The following is a 16,367-nucleotide window of genomic DNA, read 5'->3' as shown; positions in this document are numbered from 1 at the left end:
CGTGATCACAGCTGTGGTGGCTTAATAAATAAATAAAGCACCTGCTAGGTTACCATAATCCTTCTGAGCCCTTTACTGATTAGTTGTATGCAAACACCGAGGTTATACACTAAGCATCGGCAAATTAATTCCCAGGTTCGCTCATTACATGGTACAATTCTGAAGGCAATGCTATCTTGTTGATCGAGTTTCATTAATGCACATTCAGTAAACAATGCCACATGGATAACCTTCCTTTAATTGTGTTCTTGGGTTGTGATAGAAAATTACTACAAAAGTATAATTTTAAAATGTTGCCTGAAATGCTTTTTGTGTGCTGTACAAGCGCAGGAGGTCAATAACCACACTAACAAGTAGCAAATGTGCAATGAAGTTGCTTTGCCCAAAAACCTGCTCCTTCCAAAAGGCTATGCATAATTTGCGCCATCGTAGATTCTCCTTAATTTACAGAATCTAAGTACTACTGTACTTCCAAAAAGCATTGAAAAGATTTTCTCTGAAAATCAATGGCAACTGGGCAAAAACTTCAGGAAGTGGATCTAACATTACAATCTACATGATTCAACCTATTCAGTTACATTCCAAAAATGTAATTTCCATAGTCCATGCAGCAAAAGAACCAGTGTTCCATAATGCATTTGATACTTTACATCTATGCTTATTTTTATGTAGGTTTGTGACCTATCAGAGTAGCTTACCACAGTAGTATCAGTCTAGTGACTTTTTATAATAAAAAGAAAAAATTATACAGCATATTAATTAGTGCTTATAACCATCATTTGTACTCAAACAAATAAATACTAATCCTGCTGCTACTGTACAATCTTGGAATGCAGTAATGATATTTTTCTAATCGCTCATCTTGCCTGAGCTTTATTAATTCTATAATATGTCCCTTGATTCTACAATCAGGTAAATAACTTACCAACACCGATAGTATCCTAGCCGTCAGCACCTGAAAGAGCGGTGTCATGTTCCATTTCAATCTTTTCTCCAGTGAAAATAAGTTGAATTCTGTGGGCCTCCCTTCAAAACCTAAAACTCCAATCCCAGAATGATCTTTGTATCTCTTCATTGTATTTTTCCAATATATAACGTACTTTTGAATGCAGGGTGCTCTAAACCACACTGTATTCTAAATGTCATCTAACAAAATGTTGCAAAGCTTTATAAATAACCTATTTTGACTTATAATCAAGTGTTAAAGTGCAAACATACTTGATTGGCCTCCCTGGTATCAGCTTTACATTTGTATTATTACTTTGTGAATTGTGACAAGTAAATCTTTTTCCATTTACACCTTTGGTAATGGACACCAATGCAGTGCATTCATGTTTGATGTACCAATGTGTATTAACTTACTTTTAGCCATATTAAAATCCATCTGCAGCTCCCAAATGGCTCAGTGGGTAAATGCACTGCGTGGTAGGGTCCCAGGTCCGGTCCCTTGTCTTTACTGAGTTAGCCGATCTCAACTTGGGCAGCCGTGGGGGTGCTACAATTGGTCTCAGTGCGCAAATGACCCTGGGATAGGGAGAAAAAAAATAATGTCGGCCAAAACTCCTGCTCCTGATGGTGCACGTATGGATGCCATATGGATGCTAGATGAGGACAAAGTTAGGCTTGGCTATGATGGTCCTACAGTTGAGTAGCCCACTAACACCCAATGTTCTGGCTCATATATAAATGACCATTTTGGCAAAGTAACATAGGGTAGCCACCACCACTATGGAACCATGAGCTGCCAACTTGATGGAAGGATAAGGCAAGGAAAAATAAAAAAATAAAATGCATCTGCAATTCTTTACTTTATCAATTTAATTGGTCCAGATCTCACTCAATGTTCTCCAGGCCAACGGAAAATGACAGTATTCTCTTCCATATAATTTCTGAATACTGTAAACTGTTGGTGAGCCAAAATTAGAGCCTCACAGAACTCCACTGGTCACTGTTTGCACTCTACACCCTCCCCCACAATGGCTGCAATCTTTTCCATTTTTGGTTTTATTCAGCTGAGCCAGTTTTAAATCCAGTTATTTAATATGCCTCTAATTTGGTACACCTTAATTTCTTTCAAAAAACTCACGTGCTGAACCTCGTCAAATGCCCACAAACCCTTCCTTTTTATTGTTAAACTACAAAATTCCTAACTTCACCAAATCTAACAGTATATCTTAAGAGCAAACTCCAGATTCAACATTCAAGGAATTAACATTGTTTAAATCAGTTCACAATGTTGCAAATATGGATCTCAAGAACACTCACACTAATACACTAGGATTGTGGGCAGAGGTTAAGTAAAAAAATACCAAAGCTTAGCTTTTCGTTATGCTGTGCACCAATATTTGACACGTCAGTCTTGGCTCAGTGGTAACACTCACCTGAGTCAGAAGATCATGGGTTCAAGTCCTACTTCAGAGACTTGAACATGTAATCTAGGCTGACATTTCAGTGCAGTACTGAGGGAGTGCTGCACTGTTGGATGCACCAGCTTTCGAATGAGATGTTAAACCAAGGCCACATCTGCCCTTTCACATAGACAAGATCCCATGGCACTTCTCAAAGAGCAGCAGTGGAGATTACCTAGTGTCATGGCCAACAATTATCCCTCAAACACCACCACTAAAAACAGATTCTCGGATCTCATTGCCGTTTGTGGAACCTTTTGGCTACATTATAACAGTGACTACACTTTCAAAGTACTTCACTGGCTGTGAAGCACTTAGGGATGAGCGGAGGTCACAAAAGGTGCAACATAAATGCCAGTTCTTTCTGCAGTACTGGCTTGATTTACTTCAATGGTTTTCCTCCTCACAAAAATAAACCTCCAAAGAAATTTTTCCATTTAGAATACTTCACCCACTCGCATCCAATTCAAAATGTATTAAATTAGGAAAACAGTAATGCAGAAGTAATTGGCAAATTATATTTAAAAAATAGGTTTTTATATCAAACAAGAATTAGTCCCACAATTTCTAGAATTTTAGCCTCCCATAATTAACCTTTAAAAAAATGTACAGCCTACTGAATTGTCTCAAATGCTGTAGGTTATTAGATGAAACATAAAAGGGAGACATCCCTACAGTTCCTGGTCTCACACTGCTTCCTTGTTGTATGCTTTGGAACTGCTGGATGAGATTGTGTGTAGAACTCTCCACAATATGACTGAGAGTAGAAAGAGTAGAATGGATACCAGTCGCCATTCATATCTTGACTGGATCTGAACTTCATATTAGAACAGCAAGCTCTACATAAAATATCTGCTTCCATGTTATTTCTAACCAACAGGTCTAAAGTATGCATAAAGATGCCAATGACAGACCCCAATAAGCGCACAGCTATCTTTCTTTGTAATGTAAAAGTTACGTTATAATTTAATACAATACACTTCACCGCAATTCAAAGTAATCTTTCTTACAATTGCAAAGCTTCGGTTGAACAGAAAGCATTGTGGCTGAATCAGTGTACTATTGCCAAGGAAATTATCCTACTCAAACACAAAACAGATGATTAGGAATGAGCTACATAATAAAGTGTCTAAGCTGGAGTCCACCACAAGGCAGTAACTATTCAAGTGGTTCAGATGACCGCTTAAATCATATCATCTGAATCTAAATGTACAAGACGGCAGATTCAGAGGAATGGAGTGTTTGGGGCGGGGTAGAGTTAGATAGGGAGGGATTTTAAATTTGATATACTGGGGGACATAGCGTCAATGCAGGTCACCAAGGAGATGGGCAAGCAGGACTTGGTGTGGGATAGGATACAGGCAGCAGAGTTTTGGTTTGCCTGAAGGTTATGAAGGTGGAAGGCAGGTCAAGAGCTCATTGGGTTAAACAAGTACGGAGGTGACAAAAGCATGGGTGAGAGTTTCAATTGCAGATGGTCTGAGATAGGGATTGAGACAGGTGATGTTAGAGGTGGTAGTAGGTGCTCTGTGATGGAAAAAATACGGGATTCAACAGGATACCGAGGATGCAAACAATTTAGTCCTGCCTATGACAACAGCCAGTAAGAGGGATGGACTTGGCAGCATGTGCATGGAATTTGTGCTGGAAGTTGAAGATGAAAGCTTTGGTCCTTCCCAGTGTTTAGCTGGAAGAAAATATGGCTCATCCAAGACTGAATGTCAGACATGCAGTCTAATAGCACAGTGGAGTGGTCGAGAAAAGGTAGAATTGATTGCCGTCAGCATACACGTGGAAGGTGTCTATTGATGATATCACCAAGGGCAGCAGGAAGTAGATAAGGGGGCCTAAAGGAGAGTGGATGGGTAAAGATGCTCTAGCTATTATCAGATAGATGAGAGCAGAACAAAATGAGGACAATCCCATTCAGCTGGACAAGAGAAGCATTGGAGGAGGAGGAGATATCAATCGTGTCGAAGGCTGCAGAGAAATGGAGGAGGAATTATCCACCACAATGACAGAGAATGTCCTTTGTGCCTTTGGTTAGTGTTATTTTGATAGAGAGGCGGAAACATGTTTGTAGGGATTCAAGCAAGGGGAACTACAAGAATGATGAACATGGATCGGGGAGACTACAACAATTTCAAGAACTTTGGGGAGAAAAGATAGGTTGGAGATGGGAACGCATGGCCATTAGTGAGGCCAGAGCAAGGAGAGTAAATTTTTTTTAGGACTGGGTGTCGACAGCTGTTTGAAAAGAAGGAAAACAGTGCCTTACATGAGGAAACCATTTACAATGTCAGCTAACATGGGGGGGAAAGAGTTTAGTGGGAGTGGGGTCAAGGGAGCAGCAGGTAGATCTCTCAGATGAGATGATGAGCTCAGAGATGGTACTAGGAAGAAACGAGAGAGATATGGTTGTTAAAGGCTAGGTAGGGGGAAGGAGTTTTGTTTAGGTAGATAAGGGGAAAGGGGAGCAGTAGAGGCAGCTGAACAGTTTTTATCATGGTGAAGAAATCTGAGCTCCTTGCACATATTGTTAGAGGTGAAGGTGGAGGGGGTGGAGAGAGGAGAGAGGGGTTTAAGGAGGGTGGTTGGTAGTATAGAAAAGGAGCCTGTTATTACCATTGCACTCCAGAATGACCCTAGAGTAGCAGGCGACTTTGGCGGAGGAAAGCTAGGCACAGTAGAGCTCGATATGGTCGAACCAGATCTGATGAATGGCCAAGCCTCTTGGACTTGAGAGATTGAAGATGGGGGAAGTGGGAGACATAGAAACATAGAGATAGGAACAGGAGTAGGCCATTCGGCCCTTCGAGCCTGCTCCGCCATTCAATGAGATCATGGCTGATCTTCGTCTGAGATCTTAGCTGATCTTACCAGTTCAGTACCCCGTCCCCGCCTTTTCTCCGTAACCCTTAATCCCCTTAGCCTTCAGAAATATATCCAATTCTCTCTTGAAAATATTTATTGAATTAGCCTTCACAGCCCTCTGTGGCAGGGAATTCCACAGGCTCACCACTCTTTGAGTGAAGAAATTCTTCCTCATCTCTGTTTTAAATGATTTGCCCGCTATTTTTAGACTGTGGCCCCTGGTTCTGTGCTCCCCTGCCATTGGAAACATTCTCTCTGAATTCAGCCTGTCCAGGCCTGCCATAATTTTATATGTTTCGATGAGATCCCCTCTCAATCTTCTAAACTCCAGTGAGTACAAGCCCAAACTATTCAATCTCTCCTCGTAGGTCATTCCCGCCATTCCAGGTATCAGCCTGGTGAATCGCCGCTGCACTCTTTCCATGGCAAGAACATCCTTCCGCAGATGGGGCGACCAAAACTGTACACAATACTCCAGATGCGGTCTCACCAGCACCTTGTACAGCTGTAGTAAGGTATCCCTATTCCTATACTCGAACCCCCTTGATATGAAGGCCAACATACCATTTGCCTTCTTAATCGCCTGTTGCACCTGCATGCTCTCCTTCAGTGACTGGTGCACAAGAACACCCAGGTCCCTCTGCACTTCCCCATCTCCCAATCTATTGCCATTTAGATAATAATCTACCCTCCTGTTTTTACCCCCAAAGTGGATAACCTCGCATTTATCCACATTATAGTGCATCTGCCACGTATCCGCCCATTCCCCCAACCTGTCCAAATCGCACTGTAGCCTCCTGACATCCTCATCAGAGCCCACCCCTCCTCCTAGTTTAGTGTCGTCAGCGAATTTGGAAATATTGCATCCAATTCCCTGATCCAGATCATTTATATATATTGTGAACAGCTGGGGTCCCAGGACAGATCCTTGCGGCACCCCGCTGGTCACTGCCTGCCACTCCGAAAACGAGCCGTTTATTCCAACTCTCTGTTTTCTATCCGCCAGCCAGTTCTCTATCCACGTTAATACTTTGCCCCCAATCCCATGAGCCTTAATTTTGCATGATAATCTTTTGTGTGGAACCTTATCGAAGGCTTTCTGGAAGTCAAGGTACACCACATCCACTGGCTCTCCCCCATCTATTTTACCAGTTACTTCCTCAAAAAATTCCAGCAGATTAGTCAAACACGATTTACCCTTTGTAAATCCATGTTGACTCTGTCCGATCCTTTCCCCATTTGTCAAGTGCTCCGCTATTTTATCCTTAATAATGGACTCTAGCATTTTGCCCACAACCGATGTAAGGCTTACTGGTCTATAATTCCCTGCTTTCTCTCTACCCCCCTTTTTAAATATTGGGGTAACATTAGCTACCCTCCAATCCACGGGTACTGTTCCCGAGTCAATGGAGTTCCGGAAGATGATCCTTAGAGCATCTGCTATCTCCAGGGCCACCTCCTTAAGTACCCTAGGATGTAGTTTATCAGGCCCCGGGGATTTGTCGGCCTTCAGTCCCCTCAACTTACCCAACACCATATCCCTAGAGATACTAATTTCTGTCAGCTCCTCCCTCTCATTAGTCCCTATGTTTGCCGATATTCCTGGGAGGTTATTTGTGTCCTCCTTTGTGAATACAGAACCAAAGTATGAGTTTAATTGGTCTGCCATTTCCTTATTCTCCATTATATATTCTCCCGAATCGGACTGCAAGGGACCGACTTGGGATTTTACCAGTCTTTTCCTCCTGATATACCGATAAAAGCTTTTGCAGTCTGTCTTTATGTTTGCTGCAAGTTTACTTTCGTATTCTATTTTCCCCTTCCTGATTAATCCCTTTGTCCTCTTTTGCTGTATCCTGTACTGCCCCCAATCTTCTGGTCTGGTGCTTTTTTTTGCCAGTTGATATGCCCTTTTTTTTGATTTTATGCTGTCCCTAATTTCCCTCGTTATCCACGGTTGAGCCACCTTTTTAGGTTTATTTTTATGCCAAACCGGTATAAACATGTTCTGGAATTCTTCCATTCTATCTTTGAATGCTTGCCATTGTTTATCCACTGTCAATCCCCCCAGAAACACCACCCAATCAATCTTACCCAATTCCCGTCTCATACCTTCGTAATTCCCTTTATTTAAGTTCTGGACCTTAGTCTCTGATTCAATTTCCTCACTCTCCATCTCGACTGAGAGCTCGATCATATTATGATCGCTCTGACCCAAGGGGCCTCGTACAAGAAGATTGTTGATAAGTCCCTTCTCATTGCACAATACCCAGTCTAAAATGGCCTGATCTCGAGTCGGCTCCTCGACATATTGGTCCAGATAACCGTCCCGAAAACATTCCAGGAATTCCTCCTCCTCAGAATTTTTACTAATTTGGGTAGTCCAATCAATATGTAAATTAAAGTCACCCATGATGACAGCTGTGCTCTTATCGCACGCTTCTCTAATTTCCCTTTTTATGCCTTCCCTCACCTCCATATTACTATTTGGAGGCCTATATATCACACCCACTAACGTTTTCCTCCCCTTGCTATTTCTCATTTCTACCCATACAGATTCCGTTTCATCCGAGTTAATATCCTTCCTTTCCATTGCATTAATCCCCTCCTTTACCAGCAATGCTACCCCACCTCCCCTACCTTTTTGCCGATCCTTCCTAAATATTGTATATCCCTGGATGTTAAGTTCCCAGCCTTGCCCAGACAGTGAAGGCTTTACTGGGGATAAGGGAATCAAAAGTTGGAAGAGGTGAGGAAGTGGTTGAGCAAATTAACAGAAGCAGAGTAATTGGGAGCTAGACAGCGCTGTTGTAAGCGACTTGCAGAACAATCTTTTTCCAGGGTCAGATGCAGAATAAATGGGGTTGAAAGCATGTAGGGGATGAGTGGGGTAACAGATGCAAGGAGTGGTCAGAATTGGCCCTGCCAATGATCAAGACCATGGGAATAGAGGCACCAAAAGGGTGGCCATGATTATATGGGTTACAGAATTTAGAGAGGGGTTTGAGGAGGACAGGACACCAGTGAATTCATAAGAGGGCAAGAAAAGTTGAGATGAAGATTGAGAAGTTGATCAGTGCAGAGGGAGAAAAGAAGTGAGGATATTTTGGGCAGAAATTAGTAATTTAAAGGAGGGGTGAAAGAGTTGTAACAAAGTGAGGAGCTCGCAAGAGAAGGTATCAGGAGTAGGTGGAGAGGCCAAGGCTTTAGTTATCTCTAGAACTGGCTCGACTGTAGGATCATTAGAAATTGTCATTTCTGTAACACACTCAGTAAAATATTTCTGATGCTACAACAGAAGTTTTTTCTGCAAGTAATTCTTGGGGATTGAGGATCTCAGTTAGCTATAAAATTAGTCTATTTAACTACACTGTTTTGTGATTCATTTGTCTCCAGCATCTACAGGGCTTGATAAAAAAAAAAAGGGAGAAAATTAATGCAAGACAGAAATGTGGTACAGGAAGGTCAAAAATGTGATTCAAGTTCTGAATTGTGTGCAGTAAATTAGCATAGTTTTCCAGAAAATAAACAAAAGCTGTGAAATATTTAGTCTTTTTACACACCTTGAAACTGTTGACAAGAGCCCAGGACAACACTTCAACATTATCAACTTTAGTTATTAGAGTCCAGGTGATGGGAAATCAAACAAGAACAGGTTGCAGTGTACATGGAGAAGGCTCTTCCCTTTGGTCTGAGCAGCAATGCATTACTTACAGAAAGCTGTAACTAAACTTTATTAGCTGCCTTCCAAGTTTAACTAAATTAGAAACAAATGTGTCACTTTTATTCAAAACAGCTCAGCCATTTTCAGCGTTCTTGATTATCTCAATGTTCACTGATAACGAAGGCCAGTGGAATTTAAGGTTTCTGGTCAGGAGACCATGACTTTGAGAGACTTGAGTAGCACAACATAAAAAAGCTGTTACTTGTGCCCTGGAGTTCAATTCTCTACAATGTTAGACTTGTTCAAAATGTCTTCACTTTATTTGGAGTAAAAGTATTAGCTACGCAGCCCGAGAACAACTGAGAATGCGAGTGCCGATTAAAGTCGCTAAAGCTCAAAGATAGCAATTCACAAGGTTGTCAGGTCTGCAGTTGCCCTGGTCAACAATGAGGTAATTTAAGCAAATTGATTTGGAGGGTGGGGGGGAATGGAAAAGGCTTATTTGACAACAATTCAGTGGAAATAAGTGGAACACCTTTACAAGCATATGCCAAGCATGCAGTAAAATACATACATAGAATTAGCAGGCATAGAATAAACAGGAATGAGCCTAACAGTATTAACAAATTAATCAGAAGTAAAATAAAGAGGAAAAACAAATGTTAGCTTAGTTCAGTTGGTAGCACCCTCACCTCCAGGTTGTAAACTCAAGTCCCACTTCAAGTTTGAGAATATAATTTAAGGCTGACTGTTCAGTCCAAGACTGCACTAGCAGACATGTTGGGGGAGAAATTCGGTATCGCCCCGTTTGGGGCGCAATTATCGGCCGGGCACAAAGTTTAGCGCCTGGCGCTAATAATCATCTCTGACTGCAAACTTGGCTTCTATTGCCCCTAGAGGTGATTGGAGCGCTAAATCAGGCGGTACACACCTCTCAAGGCGCTAACGCAGAGGATTGAGGCGCTACCTCAGAGCGCTGGCGAAGCTCATGTGATGTCAGTAAGCAATGGAACACAGACACACTGCCACTGGCCAGTTCTCAACGGGGAGGGTCGATCTTGCTCTCCATCCACAACCTGCTCATTGCAGCCTTGAATCTCAGCCTGGAGAGACCTGTACATCAAATCTGCTGGAAAGAACAATGGAGAGGCCCAGGGAAAGAGCCGAGTGCAGCCCCCATAGTCTCTTCTAAATCGATGCAAGATCAAATCAAAATGAACCTGCAAAGTGCTGCTCAGTACCCAAAACTCCTTTGCACAGCGTTGAATCTCTCCAGAAGTCTCTCTCTCTCTGGATACGTGCTGCAAAAATGTCGCCGACAAAACAAGACAGGGAGCGGTCGCCTTTAAATAGCGCTCCCCCAGTCCCTTCCCGACTGCAAAACGTTCCCCTCAACCTGTCATTGCTAGTGGCAGGCAGTAAGGCAGGGGGCGCCACTCAATAGCCGGTCCAGGGCGCTACACACTTGACTGACGTCATGATCTGCGGGCGCAGGAGATCGTGGCGGTAGTGTTTAGCGCCGCTGCAAAATGACTGGTCAATTTCGCGAGCGGCGCAAACATCGCCGCACCCGGGCGCTAGTTGCTTTGCGCCCCATTAACGCCCTCTTAAGGCGCTAACGGGAAGTGCAAATCAACCAAATCTTTCCCAATATGCTTGCTCAAGTGGATAAAAAAGATGCTATTAACTATTCAAAGCAGAGCAGGGAATTCTCCCACTGCCCTTAACCACTCCAGCAAAAACAGATTATCTGATAATTCAATTGTTTGCTGTTTGTGGGATCTTACTATGTGTAAAGTGGCTACCACATTTGCCTGCATAATAAGTGAGTGCACTTAAACTAATACATTAAATGTAAAGAACTTTGGGCTCTTCTGAGCACATGAAAGACCTCATTCAAATACAGGTCCTTTTGTCTATCTTTACCCTTGCAAGCGAACGAGGTGAGGTGGTTCATACAGAAATATGTCAAAAGGGTGGTTAGAGAGATTTGGGGAAAAAAAAGTTTCAATCACAAAGGAAGTTCTTTCTGTACTTTAACAGTAAGAGGGCAAAGACAAGATAAGAACCATAAATTATGTAAACGGCGCTGAGCACAGATGGTTAATATTTTGAACGATTACTTTATCCAAGTATTCACAAGGGAAGCCATGAGCAGCATGCCCTCATTAAGCGGCAATAAGCCAAGTAGAATTAAGGACTTCAATATAAAATGAGACAGAAGTCCTCGTCAACTAAATAGTCTAAAAAACAAATAAATCCCCAAAGATGTATGGCACTTATCCCAGAGTGCTAGGAGAAACATAATATGATTTGCTAGGTGTTGATAATTATGAGGAGTTATTGGAACACTGGGGAGGTACTACCAGATTGGAAGGCGGCTAAAGTGGTGTCAGTTTTCAAAAACGATGAAAGAGAGAGATATAGGCAACTACAGACTAATTAGTCTTACTTCAAGAGCATGTCAAATAATGGGGTTATCAGGAATAAACTTGACAATCATCTGTATTATAATAATAATTAGTAAATAGCAGTCAACTTGAATCCAGAACCTCTGCGACTTTTTTGAGGAAGCGACACCCAAGTGGTCTGTGGATAGATAGCCCGATAATGTGGTGCACATAAACCTCAGAAAATTTACAGTCAAAGTGGTGAGAATGCAGGGTAAAGCTTGGAAATGGATTAGAAATTGACTGAAGGATAGCAATTAGCAGCTACGAATTAGAGAAGTTATGTTGGAAGATGGAGGATGGGCAAATGTGCTGACTCGGGCGCCCCAGGGATCAATATTAGAACCACATGGTTTCTAATTTATATCAACTTGGGGTCAGAAACTCAATGTAAATTGGTCAAATTTGTAGATGATAAACTAAGAGGGCCATTTTATTTCTAAGGAAGGGAGTAGAACAAACTATGGCAAGTGAAAATTAATACAATCAAGTATTGGACACAAGGGACAAATGTGTAAAATACATACTCCATGAATAGTATTGAAATAACCAAGGTGATGTTGAAAGCGATCTTAAGGGTCTTAAGTAGATTTGAAGCTAAACATGTTCAATCACTGCAGATGACAATAAACAGATGACAGAATGCTGAACCGTACTGTCAACACAGTAGTAGGGAAGTCATGCTTACAGATTATTGTACTGATCAGACCACATCTCGAGTTCAGTTCCAGTCACCAAGACACAAAGGAGCATTCAGCACTGAAAGCAGTTCAGAGAAGAGCCACAAAGCTGGTTCCCAATGTCAGAAGTCTCAGGTATGAGGTAAAACTGGAGAAACTTAGGCTTTTTAGTCTTGAAAGAGCAACCCAGATTAAATCTTAAAAGGCTAGTAAAACAATATGGAAAGGTAGAGCCAAAAAATTTCAGAACTGAATTGAAAGAGCAGGACTGGGATCCACAGATTCAAACTAGTAAAAGTCAAATCTAAGATTGATAGCAGGAAGTTCTTCTTGACAGTGATCAACATCTAGAACAGAGATGTGGGTACAGTAGTGGTGAAAATCTTTGGATTACTTAGCAATTGGGTTAACTGTAGTGTCTGTATGGATGGACTAAATTGCCTTCATCCATATTTATCTTGTACTCATTACTATACACTACAGTAGGTATTGTTCAGTATTATGCATTGCAAAATATTTACAATCATATGTGCTGTTTACCTGGCTCTGTGACCAATGGAACCTGGCTATATTTGCTACTCGCTCTCGTCACAGGTCTGCGTGGGTAGCCTTCATAGCACATGGGATGATGATGATTAGTATTCTCTCCCTCTCTGGCACCATCACTGTTAGTCCTCCCATTATCATTTAGTTGTTCTTGTGCACAAGTGGAAGATTTCCTTTGTGAAAGTTCTGATACGGTTGAATCGGTGTTACAGTGTCCATTTAAATCACAGTTACCAGAAGATGCCCTGCTTGTGGAAGGCTCATCTGCTTCAGAACGTTCACCTGTCCTGCTTTCATTTACCTGAGATGTGTTGCATATGCAGCTAGTATGAAGTGAACTATTCCTTGAGTTTTCCTCATTGCTATCACAAGAATCTCCAATTCTAGGTGAAGTACACGAACAGGCATGAATTCCACTACCAGGCCGTGATGAATATACTGTATTGTAATGTCTGCACCCTCCATTCACAGTGGCTGTCCTATTAGATTCTATATTCTGAGAAGATTCAACAGTGTTTGAGTTGGTTGTTCCTGAAGGAGTGGAACAGGTTCCAGTTCCAGAAGAAACATCTTTGCTCCTGTTCCTCTCTGGGACATCACTGGCTGCTTTCATATCAGCCTTTATCTGTTCACTGGTCACCTGACAGCCTTTCTCACAACTGCTTTCCTCCACCTGCGATGGTCTTGGCAGACCCGACTGATTAACTGGGCTCTTTTTCCGTAGTGGGGCCTTGCCTTTACCACAAATGCCTATAAATAAAATAGCATTAATCTAGCATTATAAAACAAATGAATCACTTGAGCACTATTATATCAGAATTGTTTCAAACCATGTATATATTGGTTATTAATGTAAGAATAGTATCAACATTTACAGAGCAAAACAAGCTGATATCCATTACAATTGAGAGGAAAAATAGATGAAAAGTACATTAGAGAAAATCAGCTGAAAGACTTGCATCAAAAAAACTCAATCTAATACCTCCAATTAGGTTTTGGAAAAATGGGGAAAATAAATTTGGGATAAAATATTACAGAATGAAACAGGTCACCAGACATTAGGAAAAACTGGTAAATAAAACTAAAAATTTACACTTTTAAAACAGTGCTACTTAGATTCACGTCACAAAAAGATTTTTCTAATTTAATAAAATGCAGTTTTCTGCAAATGGCAGAATACTTGTGGAAATGCTATGTGAGCAACCATTATCAGATAATTAGACAAAAGGGAAAACTAGATTTTAAAGTGTCGAGAAAAACTTTGTGGGCAGGAGCATAAAATGAAAATGCTGAGTGGAAACATCAGTTTCTATTAATTTCTGAGATGCATTTTACTGTCCCATAGAGCAAACACTAAAAATTAGATGGTTTTCACTTCAAGCTAGTAGTCATTTTTATTAGAGACATGGCAAGTGAATTGATACATGGGCGTTTCTCACGAGATAGAATTTCACTCTGGTCAGGTTTACTAAATGGGTTCTACCGTATACAGGAAACTTTCTGGTATCCGGCACCGACGGGACCGAGTTGGTGCCGTTAGATCAAAACTGCCGTAGAAACCAGCACTAATGTTAAAACATACGGAGCTCAGAGCTCCGTGTGAAGCAACAAACCCTGTTGCTTAGCAACAGACCCTGTTGCTTAGCAACAGCTTCAAAACAGTCGGCGCAGCTTGCAAGCGTCTAGCTGAAGCTGTTGCTTAGCTACAGAGACGCTTGCAGAGCCATGACTGGAGAAAAGAAGCAACAAAAAGAAAAAAAATCTGAACCGACTCCTGAATTTTGCCGGTAGATAGAGCTTTCCGGACATTTAACCTCCGGATAAACGAAAGTTTCCTGTAGTACATTTTGTCAATCACCACAAAACATTTACAAAATGAAATAATTAGGGCTCTTCAGCAACTTTTGTAACTACAAATTTTCAATTGACATCTTGATAATGTTTAAATCAAATAATTTTGAAACAGTAGTTAATAAAAAGCAAAATTTAATACAAGCACATTGTGTTCTGCAGCACTCACCAGAACCTTCACAAAGTATAGGAGTCATTTTCTTCTTTTCCTCACCATCTGAATAATTATCCCCAGTATTATTCCGATTCAGATTCCCAGAAGTATCCATATTATATTCTTCCTCATCTTCACTATCTGAATCATGTACCATCACTGGGTTTACTTTCATAGCTGGCTGAAGTCCACTTGGTCCTAAACAAAGGACGTTACACGTTTTTCTCAACAGAGGTAATGCATGAAAACACAGATGCAAATGCAAAATATCTATAGATTCAAATCAGCAAAGCAAACATACCGGTACTCAGAACAAAAGACTTGCATTTATATAGCAGCTTAATCATATCTCTGTGCTTTACATACAATTATTTACTTTGAAATGCAACAAATTGCATTTATATGGTGCCTTTAACATAGTAAAATGTCCCAAGGTGCTTCACAGGAGCGTTATCAAACAAAATTTGACACCGTGCCATATAAGGAGTTATTAGGACAGGTGACCAAAAGCTTGGTCAAAGTAGCAGCTTTTAATGCATGTCTTAAAAGAGGAGAGAGGTGTAGAGAGACAGAGGTTTAGGGAGGGAATTCCAGAGTATAGGGTCTAGGCAGCTGAAAGCACAGCCGGCAATTAAAATCAGAGATGTACAAGAGGCCAGAATTGGAAGAACACAGATCAGAGGACTGTAATGCTGGAGGAGGTTAGAGAGATAGGGAGGGGGCGAGGCCATGGAGCGATTTGAAAACAAGGATCAGAATTTTAAAATTTAGGCATTGCCGGACCAGGAACCAATATAGGTTAGCTGACACAGGGGTTATGGGTGAACGGGACTTGGTGTAAGTTTCTGCTGCAAAAAAGTACAATGACTGCTGTTCGCAAACACAGCAGACAATTTCCTTATATTGCAGAACAGTTTGAAGAATTGTTTGTGCAATATTGACTTAGGGAAGTTGGGTGCCATGAAAACTGTGCAAGTTCTGACAAACAGCAATGAGGTCGATAACCCTTTGAATATATTTTGGGTTGAGGAAAGTAAGTTTGCTAGGGCATCGGGAAAAGTCCGTACTTTTCTTTGAATAGTGGCACAACACCTTTAATTCTGCCTGAAGCATAGGAATCTTGGTTTTTACATATCATCCGAAGGATGGCACCTCTGACAATGTAGCACGCCCGCAGTACCGCAAACTGAACTGTCAGCCTAGATTAAGTGCTCAAGTCCCAGAATTAAGCTATCCCAACTCCAAAATCCTCAGCCTATGTGTGGTCAGGTGACTTGGGATCAGGCTTCCACTATAATACAGGTCACCAGGAAATGTAACTCAAACTGACACTTCCTGTAGAAAATATCTAGTCTCCCCACAACAAAAGGGTTGCATGCTTATATTGCAGAACTGTTTCAAGAATTGCTTGTGTAATATTGATTTGGGGGCCTGGTGCCATGGAAACTGCCTTGTTTATATTGGTCAGTGAACTAAAGAGCACTAGAACAAAAAAATTGTGCAACAGAAAGTTGCACACATGTAATTGTTTTAAAGTCACAATTCAGTACCATGTTAGGGTGACTCCACCAATAATTAGGAAAGGATCAAAACAGTCAGCAAGTGTAAACTCACACTGCTAGCCTGTGCAGGTAAGCGGAGATGTTGGGCTGGATTTTACCAGCCCTGAGGAGGCGGGACTCCAACCATTCTTCCTGGGAGTCGGGTCCCCGATTTGCACAGGGACCCGATTCCTAGTGT

The 16,367-nt window shown here is 41.4% G+C and overlaps 1 protein-coding gene across 4 annotated transcripts in view; it reads right to left on the bottom strand.

The window, feature by feature from the left end:
• fbxo38 (F-box protein 38) overlaps positions 1–16,367 on the bottom strand; it is an 85,549-nt gene that overhangs the window by 26,460 nt on the left and 42,722 nt on the right. For all 4 annotated transcript variants that reach the window (XM_085995297.1, XM_085995298.1, XM_085995296.1 and 1 more), the window contains 2 exons: positions 14,643–14,825; positions 12,617–13,372 (listed from right to left, as the gene is read on the bottom strand). In XM_085995297.1, coding sequence (XP_085851423.1) covers positions 12,617–13,372; positions 14,643–14,825 — 939 coding nt within the window. The remainder of the gene's footprint in view (positions 1–12,616; positions 13,373–14,642; positions 14,826–16,367) is intronic.

This window comes from Somniosus microcephalus, chromosome 8 (assembly GCF_052327205.1).
Source record: "Somniosus microcephalus isolate GS21.2 chromosome 8, FLI_Smic_1.0, whole genome shotgun sequence".
In the NCBI taxonomy this organism is placed as follows: Eukaryota; Metazoa; Chordata; class Chondrichthyes; order Squaliformes; family Somniosidae; genus Somniosus; species Somniosus microcephalus.
This window is presented reverse-complemented; position numbering and strand designations above follow the sequence as displayed.